The sequence below is a fragment of the Dromiciops gliroides genome, chromosome 2 (genome assembly GCF_019393635.1).
Source record: "Dromiciops gliroides isolate mDroGli1 chromosome 2, mDroGli1.pri, whole genome shotgun sequence".
In the NCBI taxonomy this organism is placed as follows: domain Eukaryota; kingdom Metazoa; phylum Chordata; class Mammalia; order Microbiotheria; family Microbiotheriidae; genus Dromiciops; species Dromiciops gliroides.
In genome coordinates, this window is record NC_057862.1 from 11245968 (window position 1) to 11269914 (window position 23947).

At 48.4% G+C, this 23947-nt stretch overlaps 1 protein-coding gene across 4 annotated transcripts in view; it reads right to left on the bottom strand.

The window, feature by feature from the left end:
• The window catches only part of LOC122741704 (phospholysine phosphohistidine inorganic pyrophosphate phosphatase), a 207947-nt gene that overhangs the window by 99080 nt on the left and 84920 nt on the right, over positions 1-23947 (bottom strand). Inside the window, exon 7 of one of the 4 annotated variants that reach the window (XM_043985424.1) lies at positions 7678-8101. The exons of 2 other annotated variants lie outside the window; for them this stretch is intronic. In XM_043985424.1, coding sequence (XP_043841359.1) covers positions 8041-8101 — 61 coding nt within the window. In that variant the 3' untranslated portion in view covers positions 7678-8040. Of the gene's footprint in view, positions 1-7677; positions 8102-8138; positions 8638-23947 lie in introns of those variants that run through there. One more of the 4 variants, XM_043985423.1, reaches the window with a different exon arrangement.

Genomic DNA, 23947 nt, shown 5'->3' on the forward strand with positions numbered 1-23947 from the left:
TGTTCAGCTTTTAAAGACCGACACCTCTCACTTACAGAGGCCACTGGGGGTGCCACAGTGCACAGAGTGTTAGGTAGGGTTTCAACAAGGCTGAGATATTGCTTAGCTGTGTGACCCTGGGCAAGTCACTTCACCATTGCTGGCCTCAGCCTTTCCTCATCTATACAAAGGGGATAATAATAGACCCTACCTCCCAAAGCTGTTGTAAGGATCAAATGACAGAATAATTGCAAAGTGCTCAGCACATGCCTGGTACATAGTAGATGCTTTATAAATGTTTCCTTCCAGAAGCACAAAGGTGAGACCAGAAGAGACCTACCTGCTTGGTAACCTCCATGGGCTCTTGGGCAACCACGGACTGTTAGGCCCAGCAGATGATGGCATCATGGACTGAGAGCCAGATGGGCCTTGGGCCCAGCTCCCTCATGTCACCATCGAGGAATCTGAAGCCCAGAGTTTGAGTGACTTACCCAAGGTCACACAGGCAGGAAGTGTCTTGACATGGGATTTGAACACAGATCTTTGTTCTTTCTCCTCACCTGTGAGTGCCAGGAGAATCAGGAAAGGACTTTTGTAGGGGTTGGGGGTGGTCTTTGAGCCGAACCTTGAAGGAGCGGAGGCTTCTATGGGTGGAGGTGAGGAGGAAGACCACACTAGTCCTGGACCATGCCCACACGGAGCAGCAGAGAAGCCACTGTGGCTGAATGACAGGTGTGTGAGGGGTGGGTGATACAAATCTAGCATGACCATCGATGGCAAGCTGCTGATACTCCCTATGAAAGGAAAAACAGCTGTGAGCACAAAGTGCCCACAGTGGGTTGAGCAAACGCCCGGGTGCCGTGTGAGAAAGGCTGCCCTTAAGACAGACCCGCTGAGCTGTCTCGGTAAAGATTGCCAATGCTGTACAGAAGCATCCTAATTAGGCATGCTTTATTATAACCATATTATCTGATCTGGGAGTCAGGAGACCCGGCTTCCAGTTTGTGTCACCCTGGGCAAACTCTCTGAACCTCAATTTCCTTATTTGTAGAATGCCAGGGTGGGATGAGAAAAATAACTGAGGTCCCTTTCACCTCTGAGAAATTGAGGAGCCTAGGCCCGTCTGCAGCCCCGGGGATTCCGGATTCTGATGGCTGACTCTGAATGTGCTGTGCAGATCCTCAACCCGCCTCCAGCCGTCCTGGCTTCTCTTGGAAATCTGCTGACTCTCCTATCATTCCTGACTTTTTAACTGAGTGCTGATATTGCTGATGAAAGATGCTGCTTTAGAAACGAGGCGGGCAAGCCCGTCTCTCCCCCACCTTCTCTCATTTGCCCCAGTAATCACAGAATCGAGGATTTCTGTGTGACAGCAGCCTCACCCCTTCCCAAATCGTCAAGGGGCTGAGAACCCCGCTCCTCCCCAGGGAGGGCTTCACTGCAGAAGCCACTGCTGACTCTTGCCCTCCATAGCCCAGCCTGTCCTGACAAATAAGGGAAAGACACCCATCACTCGCTCTGAAATAAATGGCTCTTGTTCTCTTGGCTTGCTCCAGCATCTCACAGGCTCAGGTTGGGAAACTGGAGGCTGGTGATGTCATTTCTGGGATTGCTCGCTTGCTCTCTCTCTCTCCCTCTCATCGAGTAAGGGATTTTTCCTGTGCCCTGATCCACGTGCTTCCGTCTATCTTCTGCTCTGATCTATTAATGTGGGTGAAATCTCAGATGAACTCAGAATTCAAAACCAGCAACTTCTTTGGAGAATAAAACCCCCTCAATTAGATGCCATCTTTGAGGAATTACGGATTTCCTGCTAAAAGTAAACCTTTCATTTACAAGGGTGGAATCAAAGACAAAAATTCAGCTGCCTAAATTAAAGATGCCTAATATATTCTAGCTCAAGATATGTGAATTAGATACATCGTAACGTTTTAATCGTCCACAGCTCTAGGCCCTCCCTTGGTATCTCGCTGATCAGAGACGGTTTAACACCAGTGACTCCAAGAGGCCTCTCCAAGCCAGGAGGACCTGAGAAGGTTCAAATCTCATCTCTGCCTCCTCCCGGCTGGGGGAGGCAACTTGCTAAAGGAAGGAGTGAAGAAGGTGGAGACCTGCATTAAGAGAAGGAAATTCCTCCTTAGGAAGCTCCTGTCCCAGTGAAATCACAAGCCCAGTTAAAGAACCTACCATGTGCTAGACCCTGTCCTAGGTGCTATGGCTACAAAAACAAAAGTTAAATAGACTCTGTAAAATGGAGGGGGTAGACTAGATGGCCTCTGAATTTGATGGGTCATAGTCTACTGAAAGAAAGCCATGTGGAACCAATTCAGTTAAAATGTAATTTACGGGGCAGCTAGGTGGCACAGTGGATAGAGCACTGGCCCTGGAGTCAGGAGTACCTGAGTTCAAATCTGGCCTCAGACACTTAACACTTACTAGCTGTGTGACCCTGGGCAAGTCACTTAACCCCAATTGCCTCACCCAAAAAAAAAAAAAAAAGATGATTCTGAAGAAGCTGGGAAAGCCTGAAGACAAGTGATTGTGGTCATCTCCTACTCTAGTCAGAGTATGGCTATCTCTAAACAGGCTAGAACTACGACCACAATCAACAAACACTGAGCACCTACTATGTGCCTGGCACTGCCTGGTGTACTGGATACAGAGCCTGAGCACCTACTATGTGGCCACCCTGGGTACTAGATAGAAAGCCTAAGCACCTACTATGTGCATGACACTGCCCTGGGTACTGGATACAGAGCCTGAGTACCTACTATGTGCCCATCACTGTCCTGGTTACTGGTTACAGAGCCTGAGCACCTACTACAAGCATGGCACTGCCCGGGTACTGGATAGAGAGTCCTCTGGGGGCTCACAGGCTAACGGGAGGGACAACCCGTAAACAATACTGCACAAAGAAGACAGGCTGGAGCTGGACAACCTCCTTTAGGGGCTGTCTTGCTCACAGGGGTCGGAGGGAGGGAGTGTAGGGTCACTGACTCTCCCCTGAGCTCTAGCCCTGCCTTCCTAGAGGCATGTCAGCAATGGCAAACGGGGCAAGGCGGGTCAGGGAGCAGCTTAGCTGGTGCAGCCTGGGTGCCCTCCATCGCTCACAGGCCTGCTCTCTGCTCTTCCCCCTAAACCCTCAAGAGGCTCAAGCCCCACCCCCAAATCAGGACTTAGTACATTTGGGGGGAGGGGCGTCAGGCATCAATCGAGACATTTATTGGAGGATCCCCTTGACCAGGTGAGACTTATTAGAGCAGGAAAACTAACAATAGAACCAGACTGAGGAGGGGGGAGCCTGGGCTCGCACAGACTCCGATGCCAGCCTTTCATTACCAGCTCTGGAGGCCAGTTTAAAGGATATTCCAGTAATTATGAGTTTTTTAAAATGTTAATTATGGTGGACTTAATTAGCTAAGAACCCACTGATCTATGGATTCTATTAGGCTTATAAGTGTAATTACCTTAACAGGCATATGGATTACAATTACATTCCAATTAGACCCCAAACATACAGAATATAAATTAGCCAAGAGGAGAGCTGCTCATTCTTCAGGGTCATGCTATTAAAATCTTGGCTGGAGAGGACCTTTCAACCGCGAGCTCCCATTCAGCACATGAAGAATAGGCCTGACATCTAAAAGAAGACGTCAGAGGCCTTTGTGCTCAAAGGCGGCTCTGGGTGCTGCGCCCAGGGCTGGTGAGGCCCAGTGCAGGGAGCCCAGCATCCGCCATCTCCGCCAAGCCCCAGCCTAAGCTGCTGCGGCTGCCAAAGTCCTCACCCGAGATGCTCGGGGAGGGGGTTTCTGGGCTGCTCTACTTCTCTCTGACAAGAGCCCGCCCAGTGCCCTGCCCTCCGAGTGTCCCTTCAAGGATATCAGGGTATCCTCTGCCATTAATTACAAGGCCCATCCCAACAAGGCACAAATTATTATTCCATTCTTATCGATCAAGAGTGGTGGAGAATATTCTCATAATCCCCCTTTTCTAGTTGAAGAGATTAAGACAGGGGAGGGGTGGAGAGAAGGAAGGAGGAGAGGGAGAAGGGGAAGGAGAGGAGAAGGAAGGACAAAAGCCTAGGAGAGGGACCTTTCTGAGTAGGAGTTAAATGATAACCACATTACCCCACCATAGCCCTTGCCCTGTGATACCCGGGGGGCGGGCAGTGCCCACTTTACAGATGAGAAAACTGAAGTTGTTTTCTCCAGGCACTTGTCCAGGTTCACTCAGCTGGTCCATGTCCAAGCCAGCTTCCGGACCTCGGTCCACCATCTTCAGACCCAGCGAGCCTGACACACTCTGGGCTGCTGCTTCTGACAGCCCACCACTGTCCACGTGTATGTGTGTGTGTGAGTGTGGGAGGTAATATGCTGGTGTACTTTCTGATGGCTTTAGGTCCCGCCACCCAGCAAGTAGGACTGTTCCCAGCAGGGGCAGGCCCAGGATGCTCCTGTGAAGCCAGTCAGCCCTCCATCATTAAAATGTTCCTGCTCCCAGGGCCCGAAAACCAGGGGACAGCCTCCCCACTGGTTTCCCAAGGGAGCTTAGTGGAAAAACATGATCCCTGTGGTGTCCAGAGCGGTATCCAAGGTCTTTGGGCTGCTGCCCCGTCCCATGAATCTTCTTTCTGTTATAAATGATTGAGTTCTATCTGAGAGCCAGGAGGTACCTCAGAGGCCCAACCCCTTCATTTAATAGAGGAAGAAACTGAAATGCAAGGAGGCTAACTGAGGGTCAGTGTTAATGGCTGGATTTGAACCCAGGTCCTCTCTTCAAATCTGGCAAGCTTTCCACTGGGCCACAGTGCCCCAAAAGAATTCTCATAGCTAGCCTCCAGCACAGGCCACTCAAGTCCAGACAGAACAGTCCTGGGAGCAGGACTATCACAGAGGCCACAGCAGATCCCTTTTCTGACTTCCACATTCCTGGCCAACTTTCTTATTCTAGAGCACGACCCTTCATGGACCAGTTCACATGAGAGTGAGATTCCAGTATCAAATGCTCTCCTGTTCTCCTCCCTCCTTATGGAATTGTGAGTTAGGAGATATATTTTTCCCTATCCTTCCTCTCACATCTCCCCATGGCCCTCACAGTGGATTCCTTTTCCCATCCTGTTCCATTCTTCTTTTAAGATGATCAAAACAGAAGACCCACTCAAAGTCCTTTAATTAGGCGGACTCTCTCTGTGGTCCCTGATGATGACAGGGTTCTGAAGGGACGTCTATATTATCTCCCCATATTAGAATGTAAACAGTTTTTCCTTGTTTAGTCCCTCATAATTATTGATTGTTCATGTCTATTTTTCTGTGTTTCTTTTGACTTTGTTGTTTGTACTTTAAAGTTTCTATGCAACTCTGATATTTTCATCAGGAATGCTCACTAGTCCTCTATCTCATAAAAATCCATTTCCCCCTGATAGGAGGGGAGGCTATTCTTGCCTGTAAGTCCCCTAACTTTGCCTTCTGCAATGTTGTATTCCAGGCTCTCCACTCCTTCATTTTAGTGGCCCCTAAATCTTGCATAATCCCAACTGTGGCTCCTCAGTACTTTAACTCTTTTTTTTTAATTTCTATTTTTTTTTTAGTGAGGCAATTGGGGTTAAGTGACTTGCCCAGGGTCACACAGCTAGTAAGTGTTAAGTGTCTGAGGCCAGATTTGAACTCAGGTCCTCCTGACTCCAGGGCCAGTACTCCATCCACTGCGCCATCTAGCTGCCCCCCTTTAACTCTTTTTTGTTGTTGTTGTTGGTTTTTTTGGTGAGGCAATTGGGGTTAAGTGACTTGCCCAAGGTCACACAGCTACTGTGGTAAAAATTATTTGTGGTAAAGATTAATATCAGAAGTTTGTGCATGCTACTGAGCAGCTCCTGAAGGACCTCCCCTTTTGGGGAGGAAAACGCGAGGAACTTCCAGAACGCCAACTCGGAAGTGACAGCGGGAATGGAAGTTCGCTCTCTCTGGCTGTTGACTTAGCCGTGGCAGCGTTCTGGTGAGGGGAGTTCAGAAGCACGTATTTGGTGTTCGCTCTTGGGTGCACTGGTTCTCGGCCTGGCGGGCAGTTTGGGATTTGGAGAGTTTTATAAAGGAAAAATCCTAAATTCCTTTAAACCAGCTTAATCTCTGGGATCGCATAGACTAAGCTCAGATCTAAGACTAGTTATCTGTATTTCTACTTCCTTATTTCCCTAATTGGTTTCACCTTTGTGGTCTAATTAATTCCCAAGCAATAAAACCTGATCCCTCATAGGTTAAAGCTCAGAGGCTCCTTTCCTTATTGGCCTGGGAGGTATATATAAAAGGCAAAGTTTAAAGGGGGAGATTAATGTTCTGCATATACAATTTTCACCCTCACACTACTAAGTGTCAAGAATCCGAGGCCGGATTTGAACTCAGGTCCTTCTGACTCCAGGGCTGATGCTCTATCCACTGTGCCACCTAGCTGTCCCTGTACTTTAACTCTTTATTTCTGGCTGCTTGCTGTATTCTTCTTTGCTTCAGAAGCTCTGGATTTCAGCTAAAATATTCCTGGGAATACTCATTTTGAGGATTCCTTTAGAACATGATGGGTGAGTTACTACTGTTTCTACTTTGTCCTCCAGTTGTAAGAGATCTAGAGGCAACATCCAGTCTACTCTCCTCCCCTTCTTGTTATTTCTTCCATACTATAACTATACTCTCAATTCCTAATTCTCCCCTCTCCACCACCAATTTCTGGACTGCCAAAAGCTCACCCCCAAGTCTTTAAGTACGCTCTCTGGATCTCTGGAGATGTCCTGCTGTCCTGTCTGCCACACAGAGCACCATCAATTCAATTCAATATGAATCAGCCAGCTCTTAGTTAGCCCCGCTCTGTCCCGAGAACTGTGCTAGGCACTGAGGACACAAATTTGAAGTAAGACAGTATCTTCACTCTTCATTGGGTGGGAACCAAGACGCATATACAGAATCAAAACCAAAATATATACAAAGTATGTGCCTGTGCATGAGTTTCTACAAGTATCCCCACACTTTGGGGGGGGGCAGGGCAATGAGGGTTAAGTGACTTGCCCAGGGTCACACAGCTAGTGTCAAGTGTCTGAGGCTGGATTTGAACTCAGGTCCTCCTGAATCCAGTGAGGTAGAATTTAACCCATGTGTTGCTGCCTTCAAGTGAACAATCAAGCCATCTGCAAATAAGGCTAATCTTGTCTCCTCTTGGCCAAAGTTTATGCCTTTAGTTTTTCCCTCATCTTATTCCAATCATTTGCATTTCTAGAACTATGCAAAATAACAGTGGGAAGAGGTGGTACCCTTGCTTTACTCCTGAATTTATTAGGAAAGTTTCTAATATTTCTCCATTTCAAGTACAGCTAGCTTTTAGTTTAGACATAAACTTTTTATCATTTTAAATAATGGCCTTCTCTAAGTTTTTAGCATAGATGAGTATTGTATTTTGTCATAGGCTCTTCCAGTACTTACTGATTTATTTCAAAGGTTCAGCCGAAGTTTGTTTTTTTGTCATATTGGTTTTTTGTTTTTGCAGGGCAGTGGGGGTTAAGTGACTTGCCTAGGGTCACACAGCTAGTAAGTGTCAAGTGTCTGAGGTCAGATTTGAACTCAGGTCCTTCTGAATCCAGGTCCAGTGCTTTATCCACTGTGCCACCTAGCTGCCCCTGAAGTTTGTTTTTAATATAATTAACTATGCTAATTGCTTTCCTAATGGTGACCTACGCATTCCTGGGATAAATCCAACTTAGTCATAGTGAATAATTTTTGGATATCTCACTGCATTCTTTCTGCTAGGGTTTTATGTACAACTTTCCCATTGGTATTCTTTAGTTCTCTTTGCCTTATCCCAAGAAATCTTATTTTAAAAACAAAAGGCTCAATGGTATGGAAACACTTGCAGAAACGGGACAAGGACCAGTTCCAGGTGCTGGGAGTGCTCATTGTTTGAAGGAGAACAAGGAACCAGTTGTTACTGGTTTGCGGGCAGGAGTTTAAACTTGTGATGGTGAGTAACTCAGGCTTTGCTGTTCCCCTTAGGAGCCGCAACCAGAATGGTAGAGGTGCCTTCTGTTCACTGCAGCCGTCTTTCTTCAGCTCTGTGGCTGGCTGGGTGGCTTCGTGAGGGTTGGGTTCTAATGAGGTAACAGAAGGAACACAAATTCAGGAATCAGAAAACCCGAGGCTGGAGCTTGGCATAGACACTAAGTAGCAGTGTGACTCTGGACAGGTCACTTAACCTTGCTGGCATCCAGTATCCTCAGCTGGAAAGTGATTGGCGGGGGAGGTGATTTTCAGGGTCCCTTTCAGTTCCGAATCCTGGCCTGCTGTTGGGAGGCAAGGCCAGCGGGTGGAAATCGGAAGGTGTCGTGATACACGCCTAGTTCAAACTGCTTATTTTACAGATGGGGAAACAGAGGCATTGTGCTCGGCTGCAGGATCACACGCTAATTTTGTAAAAAGGTTTCCTGGCCACACTAGTACACTTTTGGTGGAACTGGGAGTTGGTCCAATCATTTTAGAGAATGATGTGCAATCACGCTTTTACAAAAGTGATTAAAATGTCCAACTTTTTGGGCCAGATCTCCTGAAGCTAGGCTATGGTATTCCAAGGAAGTCCCAGGCAGAAGGAAAGGTCCAAGGTGGGCCAAGGTGTTCGGAGCAGCGCTTCCTGTGGAAGCAAAGAAACGAAGCAGATGGTTGTGGATTGGGGCAGGGCTAAACAAACTGCGGTCCACGAATGTGAGGGAATGCTGAAAGAAACAATTACTGGGAGGAATTCACAGAAGCAGGGGAGACGTGTATGAGCCGAGGGCAGAAATGGGAAAACCACATCCCTCTAACTTAAGCAAAATAAACAGAGAAGCACCAAACCAACTCTAAGTTCTGTGGAGTTACAATGACCCCCAGTGAGAGCTGAGAAAATGCTCCTCTCTTCCTCCGCCAAAGAGGTGGAGGTCTGGAGGGGCCCAATAGGACCTGCACTGGCCGACTGGTTGGTTTCACTCTGTCACTTCCTTTATTATTATTTTAAAAATTATTTGTTCCATTGCTAAGTCGGGGAAGGTGGAAGAATGTGTTTGGAAATGGTGTTGTTAAAAAAAAACAACCAACACACCCTGAGATCAATAACAACTTTTTAATTAAAGTTTTCACCATGTAAAATGCCAGGTGTTATTTTGGGCCTTTTCTTCCAGCCCACGCTGAGGGGGGCTGTCTGTGATGACTAGGCCCACATCGTGCCTTCTTTTCCATTGAATAAAGAACACCAAAGTTGGCAGGTTCAGCCTCACACCTCAAAGAGCTTCTGGAAAAATCCAGCATTTGGTTGATCATTTATAGACTGAGAAACTAGGGACAAAGCAGAGTTTCCAGGAACTGACTTGCCCATTAAGCCTAATTGCTCTTGGCAGTGGAACTGGGGCCTGGTCTGTGCCCAGTCTTCTTTAGGGCCATCAGCGCCCACCCAACGGGGAGCTGGGAATATGAATTCGGGTCCCAGAGTTGCATCAGCACCCACTCCACAGCCTCAGGCAAGGCCCTGCTTAATTTCTTTACTTCATGGGTTCTATTTCCAGTTCTGAGGGTGGACAAATCGGAAGTTCAACCAAACATTTAAAGAATATCTAATTCCTATCTCGGATAAAACCCAACTCACTGTCACCTTTCTTTACAAAGTCTTCTCTGATGCCTAGAACTCACCTGGCCTTTTGCCTCCATCTCTCTCATGCACTTAGGCAATATTAGGCAAAAGAGTTATCTGTATTTGCAATGACTACAAATGGAAAGATGGAGGGAAAAAACACACAGGCCTCAACATTGCATTATTATGGTAACCAAACTGGCCCCAAAGCACAGGACTGAACACTGTTATTATAATGACTAACCTGGGCCTTGGAGAAGAGAGAGATTACATACCTCCTGTTCTTTGCAAAGGTGGAGGACAATGGGTGTGGAACGCTGCATACCCTGTCAAACTCAGCTGATCAATAGGTTAGCTGTGCTGAGCTTTTTTCCCTCCTTTTTAAAATCATCGTTACATGATATGGTTTGCTAGATACAGGGGGAGAGGAAAGTTTACATTTGGAGATGAAGGTGATGTAAAAACAAAAGCTATCAATAAAGATTTAATTTTTTTAAAAAAGTTACTTATCTTAGAACTCTGATCAAAGTCACGGCCCCTGCAATTGCGGAGGGCTGGTGATGACACATCCTCCTCCACCCTTGACAAAGAGTGATGGGCTAGGTAGGAAATGAGACATATTTTTGGATCATGACCAAGGTGGCTATGTGTTATATTTGTTATGAGTTTCACATCTTTTTTTCTCCCCAGTGAAATGGGGTAAAGGAGAGAGGGAAAGAGATTTTTGTTAATTTAAAAAATTAAATTAAAAATAGTTAAGAGCAGCTAGGTGGCTCAGTGGATAAAACACTGCTCCTGGAGTCAGGAGGACCTGAGTTCAAATCCAGCTTCAGACACTTAATATCTGTGTGACCCTGGGCAAGTCACTTAATCTTGATTGTCCCCCCCCCCAATAAAAGTTATCTGTATTGGTATCTTATCCCCCAGTAGACTGTGAGCTCCATGAAGGCAGGGCCCCCACCTTATCTAGATTCTGTATCTCTCCCTTGCTTGGTAGAGCAGTCTGCATACAGTGGACATTTAATAAATGTTTGGTGAATGAATAACAAATGGAAGAATGAATCATAGTATAAAGAGGTGGTCAAGGGAGGATGGTGGCCATGGTTAAGAACAGACAGTGACAGGCTCTTCCCCTCACCCCCAGCTCCTCTCCCAGGCCCCATCTTCTCTCCCAGATGAGTTAAATCTAAGTCACTGCCAGCTGCTGCTTATAGCATCAAAATGGAAAAGATGGTGATGAGGCCCAAGCATACTGTCCAGGGCCCTGCCTTCCCCAGCTCTCAGGGCTCGGCAGGAGTTCTGGGGTCCGAGGGCCTGGGTTCCAATCTTGGCTCTGCTGTGCTTTATGTGGCTTCTCCGGTCCCCGCTGGATCTATGGTGATCTGGTCCTCTGTGAACCTGGCCTCCTCAGCGGAGCCTTCCTGACTCCTGTGCCCCTCACCCCCAGTTAGGTCGGCGCACTGTCCCTCCGCTGAGTTCCTGTGCTACTTGCTGTTCCTACGCAAAGGTCTAAGAAGTCATGCAGGCTGTAAACCGCACAGAGAGGGAAGGGGCCTTCCTTACCAAGTGCGAGGAGGCCAGAGGATGCAGCCAGACCGACCACAGGACTGGGAGTCAGAACAATTTCTCTGAGCCGCCGTTGTCTTGCCTGCGAACTCAGAAAAGATCCCAAGTCCTTACGCTACCCACGTCCCAGAGCGGACCTGAGGAAAGCACTCTGTGTGAATCACTTAGTACAGGTGAGGCGGGGTCCCCATGATCATCCCCAAAGACCAACTAATGCCTGGGAGACAAGGATGAAGGACAAATAGGTCCCTGCCCTCAGGGAGCTTACATTTGCAGGAGGGGATAACAAGGATATCTAAAAACACATAGAGCGAATGTAGGAAGGAGCTAAACACAAGGCGGCACAGGAGGGAAGCCTGAGCAGCTAGGGTGATGTGGAAGGGCTTCAAGCAGAGGCTTAAAGGAGGAGAGGGGGCAGAGGGAGGGTGCGAGGGCATTCCAGGCATGGAGGACAGCCGGGGAAAAGGCCCTGAGATGGGAGGTGAAACGGGAGGGACGGAGAGAAAGCCACTCAGTGCGGATGGGGAGTGGGGAGTAGGAATGTCCAGGGGACAGATCGATGGGGTCAGGTTGCCAAGTGCTCTGAAAACCAAACATTGGGGACCAAAGGCAACAGGGAGCCGGGGAGTTAAATGCGTCGGGAAGTCACACGGTCAGATCCATGCTTAAGGGAAAGTCCTTGGCAGCATGCTGGGGTGGCCTGGAGTACGGGCAGGGAGCCCGGCCAGGGGAATCCAGGGGACAGGTGACAAGGGCCTCCCAATCGCGTATCAAACACCGCTTGTTGACTGACTGCCTAATGTACCCGCTGTGGGGGGTGCGGGGGGGGGGGGGGCTGTGGAGGCAAAAAGGGCAAGATCTAGCAGCTGATGACCGGATGCTTGTCTGGAGGGACAAGAGGCTGGGCCTCCCTCCCGTCCCTCCGTCTCACATTCTTCTCCATGACATCCCCCCACCTCTATTTGGCAGCCCGTGGGGCCACACATCCATATTCTGGGTAGAGTGTGAAACCAGAAGCGGTGCATGAGGCCTCTCCTTCCTTCCACCCCCATGCCCACCTTCTCCCTGCCCTGACAAAGCACAGAAGGGAGATGGCCCGGCCATGGACAATGATCCCAGAGGACAAGATGGCCTCCGCCTTTCCAGGTTTTGTTAGACAAAGGATGCTCAACGCACCAATGCATCAGGTGGATTCTCCCCTCCCATACTCCAAGCAGTCCTCTGAGACTTGGTGATGTGTGCACTGGGCTGATTAACAAACATCCTCAGTAACTGGTGCGCCCCTCAACCAGCCCTTGGACACAGACAGCCCAGGGCGCAGCTTTTCTGCCCAAACCTTCGGCTGACCTTGCTCTCAGACCAGCTGATAAGCAAGGGAGCCAAGCTGCCTTGGGGCCCCAAAGGCTGGCTGGTATGGCAAAGCTCTTTTTGGGGGGGTTCTTAGCACTCTTTACCCCATGTAAGTGTACCTTCTTTGCCCCTAAGGAGAGCTGTCTCTTACCACCCCAAAATTCAAAATGGTATCTTGGCCCCCAACTGGCACGGCTCCATCCTTCTCCCATGAGCAGAGCACTGTCCCCATCCATCAGCCTCTGAGGTCCCGTGGAGGGTGGGGGCTTCCTTCAGGCAAGAGGGCAGAGTGAGGCCGGACAGCCTGCCAGTCAGTGCACGGACACCTTCCTCCTTGAGCAGACAGAGGTCATGGGAGCAAAGACTAGCTTCTACCACCAAGTTCAAAACTTCATTCATGGCCACTGGGGCTTGAGAAACTCCCAAAGGAAGAGAAAGAGGTTCCCAGCCACCGGTCTGGCCCCAAGAAGGCCTGGCTCCCTGAAAAGGCATTCTCCTTCATGTGGGGGCTGCGGGAGCCTGTGGATTAGCTCCCAATAAAGAGTGTGTTAAGCCACAAAGATTTCTCCCCTCCCAAATGCCAATCCCAAGCAAGGAGACTGTTCACTGAAAACAGAAATGGAAATTCTTTCTCGAAGGGCTTGAAGAGTTCTGTGTTTGGAATCACCAAGTTCCGGGTGGGAATCCTGCCCCACACCTAAGTTTTAGTTAAGGTCAGGAAGAACTTCCTAACACCCAGTTCCCAAGTGGAATGGGCTGCCTCAAGATGTCATCCGTCAGTCAGCAAGAATTCGCTCACACCTCTCTGTGGGCCAGGCACTGAGCTCAACGTTCGGGGGAGGTCACCAGGCAGTGGATAGAAGAGCCCTAACTGGGGACTTGGTGGAGTGGATTCTTGTGCAGCCCCAGTTTGGGCCCCTGGGCCCCCTTCCAACCGGAGATTCTGCCTGCAAAAATGAAGGGAATACCCACTTCTCTGAGGCCATGGAGCCACTGGAGCATCACAGCCAAAGGGCTTCACTCAGAGACTTCAGCATTCTTGTTTGGGAATGTGAAATGATGCTGATCAAATTATTCTTAGGAAAACTTGATCTCCCCATCCCTCCTCCCTCTACCCTTGGCGCAGGTATGCCCATTGACGTACATGTTGAGACTTCTCCATTATGATGTAAGCCAAGGCTGGGGGGGGGGGTGCCCTGGTGCTTAGCACAATGCCTGATACATTGTAAGTGTTTAATAAATGCTGATTGATTAACTGAAAAGATGATGACCACGTTAAGACCAATGGCTTCCAGACTGTCCACTGGGGAATGTGAAAGAAGATGACCCACTAGGGAGGGAACTGGGTGGATTCTTTGGGGGCTTAGCTTCCATTCACTCTGGGCATTAAATGCAGCAGCGGGCCAGAGAAGAGAGTGGCTGAGGATCTGCAGTGATACCATAGAGGAGGCAGGGAGAGACGGGAGGGGCGGGGCGGGGCGGGAGTGATGCAGAAGAAAAATTAGACAGGAAAGAAAAGGACGTGAGAAAAACATGAGAAAATTACCCAGAGGAGAGAAGGCGCCGAGGGTCAGGACCACGCTGGTCCTGCCGTGCTAAGTGTAACAACGTCCGGAAGAAGAAGCCAAACGCGCGTGTGACTGAGACGCTTGGCCAACAGCTTGGTGCCTTCACGCTAAACTTAGTGTAGACCTTAGAAAACTCAAGGCACATGTGATAGGCAGTCACAGATGTCATTTTCTGTTCTTCTTTGGCTATGGAAACGTTCGTGTTTATTGTTATTTGCTGAGATCATAATGGGAAAAAAAGTTTGTTATAAAAACAATTTGAAAAGATACCTATGAAATGTGCCAGGGGGCTCATCTCAGTGATAACGACTTTGAGCAGACCACAAAGCCTCTCTGGGCCTCAGTTTCCAAATCTGTAAATTAGGAGGGTTGAAGGTCCCTCCCAGACCTCAGTTCTATGATCTTACGTTCCCATGTCCAGACTCAGGGGTTATTCTGAAAGATCCTTTTTTCCCAACTCTGCCTTGCAAGGGGCTACTTGCAGGAATTCCGTCTGGGACACACATTTCTAGCCTCTGGTTTGGTCTCATGCATGCTCCCAGAGGAGCCATCAGGGGGTTCTTTATCCCACTGTGAAGAATTCTGGAGGGTCTGCTTTTGGAATGTGGTGAGCACATCCAGTGAGCTGGGTGGCTAGGAGCTCCGGGTCAAGAGCCTTCAAGCCAAACAGAAACATCACAGGCCTTTCCCTTCCTGAAACCTCCAAGGAGCCACTGTTGTAAAGATGTCAGCACTTCACCGTCTCAAAGGAGCTCGAGGCATCTTTGAGATCTGCTCAGCCCATCCCCCAAGCATCGCCTCGGCTCCCCAGAAGCTTCCGGAGTGGTTTTCGAGGGTCGCCAGTGGCCAATAAGGTATCTCAGTCATTCCCTCAAGTGAAGGCTGCAGGATGACTAGCTGGTGGTGATGGCTGGATGTTCTTGGCCAGCTATGGGTGGTACGATGGGGCATCCGAGGCTCTCTTAGCTCTGAGAGTCTGGGAACGATGACTGAGTCCCCACGGAGAACGCACACGGCAGGCAGGTGATAAGAGCCATCCGACTAAAGAATGGACGAGGGAGGTGACAGCCCCCTGGACTGGGGCCTGGGCAGGCCCCATCTAGAGCAGGGCATGTAGTGTTAGCAATGACACTGATGAGCTGTAGGAGACCAGAGGATGGCTACTGGACTGGTGAAGAAACTGGACACCACGTCATATGAGGGAGGCCAGATGAAGGAAGCCACGGTTACGGTATCTGAAGGTTGATCAGATAGAGGAGGGATGAGGCTTGTTCTCATTCACAAGAGAATGGGGCTGAGAGAAATGGGCAGACGCGCCCTCACTTGGGCACTCAGTGGCCTCTAAGGTCCCGCCCAGGTTGAGATCTCTGATGGTGCCATCCTGTGCGCCGCGTGTCAGGAGACGTGTGTCAAGAAGCATTTATTCAGCCTCACCACGGTGCCAGGTGCTGGGCTAGTCACTAGGGACCCCAAGAAAGCCAGTAACGCTTCCTGTCCTTGAGGAGACAACACAGAGCCAGGCAGATGCAAGCGATGTAACAGGAGGCAACCATAGAGGGGAAGTGGGATGAGTTCCCACGGGAGACAGGGGAGGTCCTCAGGCAGGTGCTGAAGAGGGGACTGATTCTTCCTAAGGTCCCTCCATGGCTCAGCGTGACTGTTCCCCCTGAATTCCTGCCTCTCCTTCAAAGGAGTGTGACAGTATACAGAGCAGACTGTGAAGATGAGAGCAATAGGAGAGAGATAAAAGCTGCGGGGCCCTGGAGGCCAGGCAGAGCAGTAAGAACAAGAGGAGCCTGGGGAGTGAAGTGACCAGTGTTGGCGCAGTGCCCGGCACATAGTAGGCTCCTAACAAATGCTTATTGCCTCCTTCTCCCCCCACCCCCATACCCAAGAACATTCAGAAATCATGGGAGCATGAAATCACTGAGCTGGAGTTGGAAGGGACCCAGGACTCTCCTAATCCAAGCTCCACATTTTATAAGAGGAGGAAACCGAGGCAAGTGAACCACCACAATAACGATGTGCCAGGAACACAAAGACAGACACAGCACAATCCCTGACCTCCAAGAGCTTACGTTCTAAGGGGCAGATGACAAGGAGTCAGGTCAGGCCAAGCCGCCGAGGAAATCGTTCGCCTAAGTTAACCTAAGGTCTTTTCAGTGACCTCAGCAGTCCCTTCAGGAACCTGACACCACACCCTCTAAACCCCCAATCTCCAGCCTACCTCTTTCCTTACTGAAAGGTCGACACTTTATACATTATAGCATCCTGTTATTATTAATGCTATTTAGGGGCAGCTAGGTGGCACAGTGGATAAGGCACTGGCCTTGGATTCAGGAAGACTGAGTTCAAATCCAGCCTCAGACACTTGACATTTAACTAGTTGTGTGATCCTGGGCAAGTCACTTAACCCTCATTGCCCTGCAAAAAAAAAAAAAAAAAAAAAGAAAGAAAGAAAAAAGAATTAATACTATTTACATATTTGTTGATATGTATAATTATGTTTTATAATATTTTCTTATTTCTCAGGAAAGGGTCTACACTGGTCACTTTTTTTTTTGGAGAGGCAATTGGGGTTAAGTGACTTGCCCAGGGTCACACAGCTAGTAAGTGTCAAGTGTCTGAGGCTGGATTTGAACTCAGGTCCTCCTGAATCCAGGGCCGGTATTCTATCCACTGCACCACCTAGCTGTCCCATACACCTATCACTTATAATACTTTCTATTATACTTAGGTTTCATAATACTTTCTTATGTAAAGCAATAGGGACAGAAGATTCAGAGTTGGAGGGATTGCACAGCTCTCCATCTGAGAAGCCAAGGATCAACAGCCTACCTCAGATCACCCTGGTGGCAGAGGCAGGATTTAAACATGGGTCTTCTGACCCTAAATCCTATGTAGCTTCCTCCCGAAGCTTTCTTTCTGAGGGATGTGGTCATTACATTCTCCAAGGGCTATCCTGACTCCACATGCCAGTGAGTCTAGTTCTGGAATGATTACCATCAATCCTACGGGATGGGTCCACACCACCCCACTTGGCTCTGGTGGCTTCACTAGGCTGCAGACAGATGATTTTTAATTGAATCCCAACAATCAGAGCTGAGCAGGGCCTGTACACCTCCTCGCATCAATCAAAGCCACTATGTGAGAAATTGAGTTAAGTGCTATGCAGTTTGTGTGAGAGAGAGGCTAACTCAGAACTGGGGAAGAAGAGATTCTGAGCATGAGTGAGCGTGGAGCGTAGCGAAGTCTGGGCTGAGGTGGAGAAGGGATAGATCGAGAAGGTTCCTTGGCTCCATGGGCTTCATGAAGAGGAGGACCTGGGCTTCTGGAATCCCAGGAAAAGGTCAGCTTTTCCCTGAACTTTCGTGGTGCCTGGCTATCCACAGATGCTAATATAATCACTGCTTTGTTATCTAAAAGGTTCCAGCAAACAGAATTTTGCTGCTTCCTGCCAAAGAGATCAGGGGTTAACTAGAGACAGACGCGAGTACACCTCTGTTAATGTGTTGGGAATTCTTCCTAGCCGAGGACTCAGGACAAGTGCGACAACTTGGACTGTCATCCCTAAAGCTAAAGAGATGGGAGCTGAGCAGGCTTCTTGTCATTGCTGTTAGATTGTGTCTGACTCCTCGTGACCTTATTTGGGGCTTCTTGGCAAAGATACTGGAACGATTAGTCCTTCTCCTGCTCATTTTGCAGGTGAGGAAACTGAGGCCAACAAGGTTAAGTGAATCTTAGGGGCCATCATGTCCTGCCTCTCCCCATGTCCCCCCAGCCTTCGAGTGAACTCATTATTGTAAAAGAAGGTTCCAAATGGAATTTCAAGCCCTGAGAATAATAGGCTGTAGATACCTAGGGATGGACTTACACCTTCCCATGGCTCCAGAAATCTACCTTTTTTTTTTTTTTTTGGTGAGGCAACTGGGGTTAAATGACTTACCCAGGGTCACACAGCTAGTAAGTGTTAGTGTCTGAGGCCGGATTAGAACTCAGGTCCCCCTGACTCCAGGGCTGGTGCTCTATCCACTGCACCACCTAGCTGCCCCTCAGAAATCTACTCTTAAAGGTTTGCTCCCCTGATAGCTAATCTTGCCATGGCAACTTGGGTCTCTTACTGCCTTTCCCATTTGTCATACCAAGCAGCCAGCGGAACCCCAAGTGCTTCCAGGATGCCGGGCCAAAGCCTGAGCGAAGCCGGCAGAGATTCAAACACACAGGTTGGAAAACACCAAGAGCCGCTTCGGCCAGAGCCATCCATCCAGAGCGGAGGAGCCAATGGGGAGGAAACGTGTGCCGCCGAGCCCTCTCCCAGCCCTCTGCATGAGAAGCTTCTAAGGGGCTACTACCCCACCAACTCTCACACCTCCTTCAGCAACCGCACACAAGGATGGCTACATAAGCCTTCTCCTGTTACCCTTGAGTCTCCCTCCTTTCTCCCAGGCTCTGACCAAGAGAGGCCCTTCTCCCTGCCAAGGAGAACCCCCCCGCCCCTTCCTGTCCTCCCTAGAAACTGCCTCTCTCCCCTGTCTACCCAACTACCATCAAACATGTTCAAATCTCCCTCCTTAAAAAATTATTAGATCTGACCCTCTCCTCAAGCAACCTCTCATCTCGCTTCTCCAGCAAAACTCCTAGATAAGGGGGCTTACACTCACTGCCTCCACTTCCCTCTCACTCAACCCACAGGCCTTTGTAATCTGACTTCAAGACCCAACTGAGACTGTTCTCCAAAGTTACCAGTGATCTCTTAGATATCAGCTCTGATGGTGTTGTTTTGGTTCTTTTTTTTAGTCTTCATTTTTCTTGAACTATCTACTGACCAGCGGGCAGCTAGGTGGCTCAGTGTATAGAGTGTTGGGCCTAGAGTCATGAAGACCTGAGTTCTAATCCAGCTTCAGACACTTACTAGCAGTGTGACCCTGGGCAAGTCACTTAACCTCTGTCTGCCTCCATTTCCTCAAATGTAAAATGGAGATAATAACACCTATTTCTCATGAATGTAGTGAGGATGAGATGAGATATCTGTAAGGTGCTTAGCACAATGCTTGGTCCCTAGCAGGTACCATACATAAATACTGATTCTTTTCCTTTCCCTCCCTGACCACTTTCCCCTTGGAGATAGTCTCTCTGCTCTGGACTTCCATGACACCACTCCCTCCTCATGGTTTTCCTTTTCCTCCTCATCTTGGTTACTCCTCAGTCTCCTTTGCTGGCTAATCATCCATGTCATGCCCCTCTGACAACTTTCACTGTTCCCTAAGCTTTGGTCCGAGGCCCCCGACTCATCTCCCTATATACTCTCTGAGTGATCTCCTTGCTTCCCACGGACGTAATTCTCACCTCTCTGCAGATGACTCCCAGATCTATGCACCCACTCCTCCTCTGAGCTTTAGTCTTTTGTCACCAGCTGCCCATTGGCTGTGTCAAGCTGCATATTCTGGAGGCCGTGTCCGAAACCACTGATCGGCTGCTCTTCTTCCAGATTTCTCTACTGCTCCCCATAGTCCAGTCCTCAGGCTGGCGACCCAGGCATTATTTTCACCTCCTCACACTCTCACCCCACAAATCCAATCATTTGCAGTTTTTTCCCCTCTACGATATCTTTTGCTTCCAACTCTTTGTCTCCATCGAGTCTAGATTCAAATATCAACTCCATTGCTGAGTTTTGAAAGTCCTTCACAACCTTGTCCCAATCCATCTTCCCAGGCTTGTTATATATGATCCAAACTGGCCTTCTCACTGTTGCTCCCACACAATACTTCATCTCCTACCTACAGGTCTTTGCCTGGGATGCACTCTCTCTTTCTCTCTGTCTCATGGAAGCCCTCTCTTCCTTCAGGATAAGGTTCAAGCCATACTTTCTACAAGAAGCTTTTTATTGCTTCCTGCTTCTCCCAACTGTTCGTGCCTTCACTCCCAAACTACCTTTGATCTACCTAGTAAATATATATATTATATGTTTTTACTTATTCTCTTTCTATTTAGTACATACAAATATACAGGTATATTTATTTGTTTTTATTATATTTGTGTGTTCAGTATAGATTTAGAAATATGGTATATACATTCATATAGAATATATTTCTAAATGCTTATTGTTATTCTCTATAGAAACTTCTGTAGACCTATATGCCTAAGTATATAATAGATCCACATATATCACATGTAATACCTACATATATGAGACCTGTGTGTCATATATGTGGATATTGGAGATAACGTATGTCTTTATGCTCTCCTCCATTGGAATGTAACCTTCTTGAGGGCCAGGACTAGTTCACTTCAGTCTCGGCATCTTCAGCGCCTAGTGCAGAAGTTGGCACACAGCTGCCACATAATAAATACTGGGTGATTAATTAATGACCCCCCTTGCATTTATACATGCATACACACACACACACACACACACACACACACAGAAAATAAGTTCTTTGAAGGGAGGAACTGACTCACTTTTGGTTTTGTCTTCCCGATGCCTAGCTCAGCTCCTGACACATGGTAGGTCTTCAGACAGGCTTACTGACTGACTAGCTGAGTGACTGAGTGATCGATCAGCAACTGCCTCCCATGCATCAGGGAGAATTCATGTCAAGCCTCTTCCTACAGCGCAATGCAAAGCTAACTCTTCCTCAATCTCATCAGCTTTCCTCTTTGTACGGGGTTCAAACATGGCGTGCAGCTGCTCCGGCTCTCACAGGCAGCCAGCATTTGCCGGGGGCCCTGCCTCTCTGGGAGAGCAGAATGGAGTGCCCCCCTCAGTCCTTTTGGAGCCAGCTGAGATCTCCCTTTCTCCATAGGCTGACCCCCCCATTCTCCCTCTGTGGTCTGCCTCGGGGCTACCCTATCACACATTTGTACAAACGAAATTAAACCCCTGCCTGAGTTCCCAGAGCTTTTCTAAGACACCCTTTCATCTTGGCTGCCTGTGCTGACAGAGAAAACCACCAGGAAGAGCCACGTCTGGTTGAGCCACAGCTTGGCAGGATACTTCCCCAGGCCCCAAGAAGAGAGTGGCCAAGGAGGCCCTCATTTCACTTTGAACTCTCAGACCCCTGTCCCAGAAGACTTAGGAGGCAGCAATGCCCTCCCAGTGTTATCATGATCATTTGAATGAGCACAATGTTCCAGCTGTTGGCTTTGACATCTGGGGTTGTGAACTTCACATGCCCAACGGAACCTCCCTTTAAAAAAACAAAACCCAGGGGAGCCCGAGCCAAGGCTGTCGGTTGGGAAATTGCTCGAAAAAGAGCACGTTTGTGGCTCAGAAACACAATCACACATGCCAGCTTCCAGCTTTCTACTCCAAGGGAAAATTCCCCCTGATCTGCCCTAGTTCCCAGCTCCTTCCACAAGAAACGCTACCAATAAACAGTGGTTCTTTCCAGCAGAACTTTGTATGAATAAAAGTCCATTTGATTGTGGTCGGGTAGAGCCTGAATTCTCCTTCTTCATCTTTGGGGACCGGCTGATGGTCGTTGGCAATATGTTACCGTGTGATATCTCTGGACTGAGAGTTAGCTCAACACTCTGCATCAGCCCTTAATGAAGCCCCTCACGTCCTGAGTACATGCATTAATCTGCAATCTCGCCTAATGGTGGCTTGAAATCAGCTCTAATGGATGTGACAGCAGGGAGTCTCAGCATCCCAGGATAGCAAGCTGTCAGCTCTTGAGCGACCTGGGCACCGGCCAGGGGGGCAGCTCTGCCCTTCCTGGCCCCTGCGAAGAGATGTTGATTATAATAATGATAATAATGATACTGGACACCACTGAGGTGCGTTAAGGTTTCCCTACATTGTCTTAATGGATCCTCCTAGGCTGGGTCATTGGCGTACATGACTGTTATCATCATTTTACTGATGAAGCTCAGACAGGGCCACGGAAGATCATGGACCTCTCCAGAACTAAGAAGGGGCCTTTGCGGCCACTCAGTCTAACCCCTGATTTTATAGATGAGGAAGTTAAGGGTTGGAGAAGGGAAGTGAGTTGTTTGCCCAAGGTCGCACAGGGAAGTAGCAAGAATGAGGATTTAGGGTCAGTTCCTCTGGCCCCCAATCTAGTCCTGTCTCCTTTGTACCCCATGCTGCACAGGAAGAGAAGGTGGGTCTGGCCAAGCATCGCACCGTGGAAGGATCCACTGGATTCATCCAATGGGTTGTGCACTGACGTGTTGCCTACTGAAATCCACAAAATGACACACTGATAACAAGAGGGGAGGGACGAAGAGCCGAGACCCCTTCCCATCAGAGAGCTTATACAGAGAGGAAGCATCACAGTTGTCACGTGAACCCAAGAACTGCTGACTCCACCCAATCCAACGCTCTACCAAGGATGGCAGCAGTCAGACTAAGGTGGAAGGTCCCAGCTCCTCCTGAGTGAACCAAAGTCTACAGCCAGAACCAAGGAGAGTCTGCTGAGGGAGCTGGGTGGGCAGAGAAGGGCCGGCGGCTTTTGTCAGTTATTCTGCCATAGAATGACATCTCACCTGAGTACATTCAACATCTAAAATTCCCGACACTGCTGCAGACTAAAGTCCCTCTCTGCCTTAGCCTTACGAGGCAAGCTTCATGAATGACCACGGCCAAAAGTTTCACCATAATAATAAAAGCTAACATTTCCGAGGCACTTACCATGTGCCAAGCACGGTGCTGAGTGTTTTACAATTATGATCTCATTGGATCCTCACAAAAACTCTGGGGGGTTAGGGGGGGTGCTGTTATTATCCCCTTTTTACAGATGAGGAAACTAAGGCAGACAATTGTTAAGTGACTTGCCCAGGGTCACACAGCTAGTAAATGCTTTCCTTCCTTTAGTTATTTCCTATTTATCCTCTATATAGCTTGTTTTGTAAAAGTTTGTTTGCAAGTTGTCTCCCCCATTAGGCTATAAGCTCCTTGAGGGCAGGGACTGTCTTTTGCCTCCTTTTGTATCCCCAGTGCTTAGCATAGTACCTGGCACATAGTAGGTGCTTAATAAATGTTGACCGATTGAAGTGTTTGAGGTTAGATTTGAACTCAGGTCTTCGTGACTCCAGGCCCAGCACTCTATCCACTGTACCACGTAGATGCCATGCAACCAGAATTCAATGAGGTGTAGATTACATGCAGTGCCATCAACTTTATTCACAAAACAAATCTCATTAAAATCCCTTGTAATGAGCTTTCACTAGAGACCTTAACTAAACTGGTCCACAGAGGGCAGATACCTAGTTCATTATGGAGCCTTGACTGGGAGTTTTTCCCTTGACAGGACCTGACTGAGTTTGTCCTGGGCTGGCCTGGCCCAGGTCACCTTCATGCCAAGATGAAGTATCAGAAGAAGAATTCAGTAGAACTGAACCTTATCCCTGGCAAAAACAAATCCCAGCCCACGTGACTGAAATTCTTCAGATAACCCAGGTGAAAAGAACCTCACCACCTACCCACAAAACCTGCCCAAAAGGTGAAGTGTCTTTTTTTTTCCAAGTGTTATTATACCCAGCCCAGCTACTGAATTTCCACCTGACCTTGGAGTGAGTTTCAAGGAGAAAGAAGGGTGGTAGAGCTTGTCCACTGTTTACACAGCAAGTCCACAGAGGAAAGCGAAGAGGATTAAGGGCATCACTTAATGTTGTTAGAGAAAATTCCCCCTCCAACTAGAACAGCAAAATGAATCACGTTGAACAATGAGGCCTGCAAAGTGTTTTCTGAGGCCTGGAGAGGTTGGCACAAGTTTCTGTCGCTTGCCTGAACTGGGATGGCTTCTTAAAGGATTGTTTGCGACAGCCGGTAAATCACCTTGGAACCATCTAGAAAACCAATTTAGTGAGTTCCGTGAATCAGACTTTCCATCCATTGTTAAAAATACCAC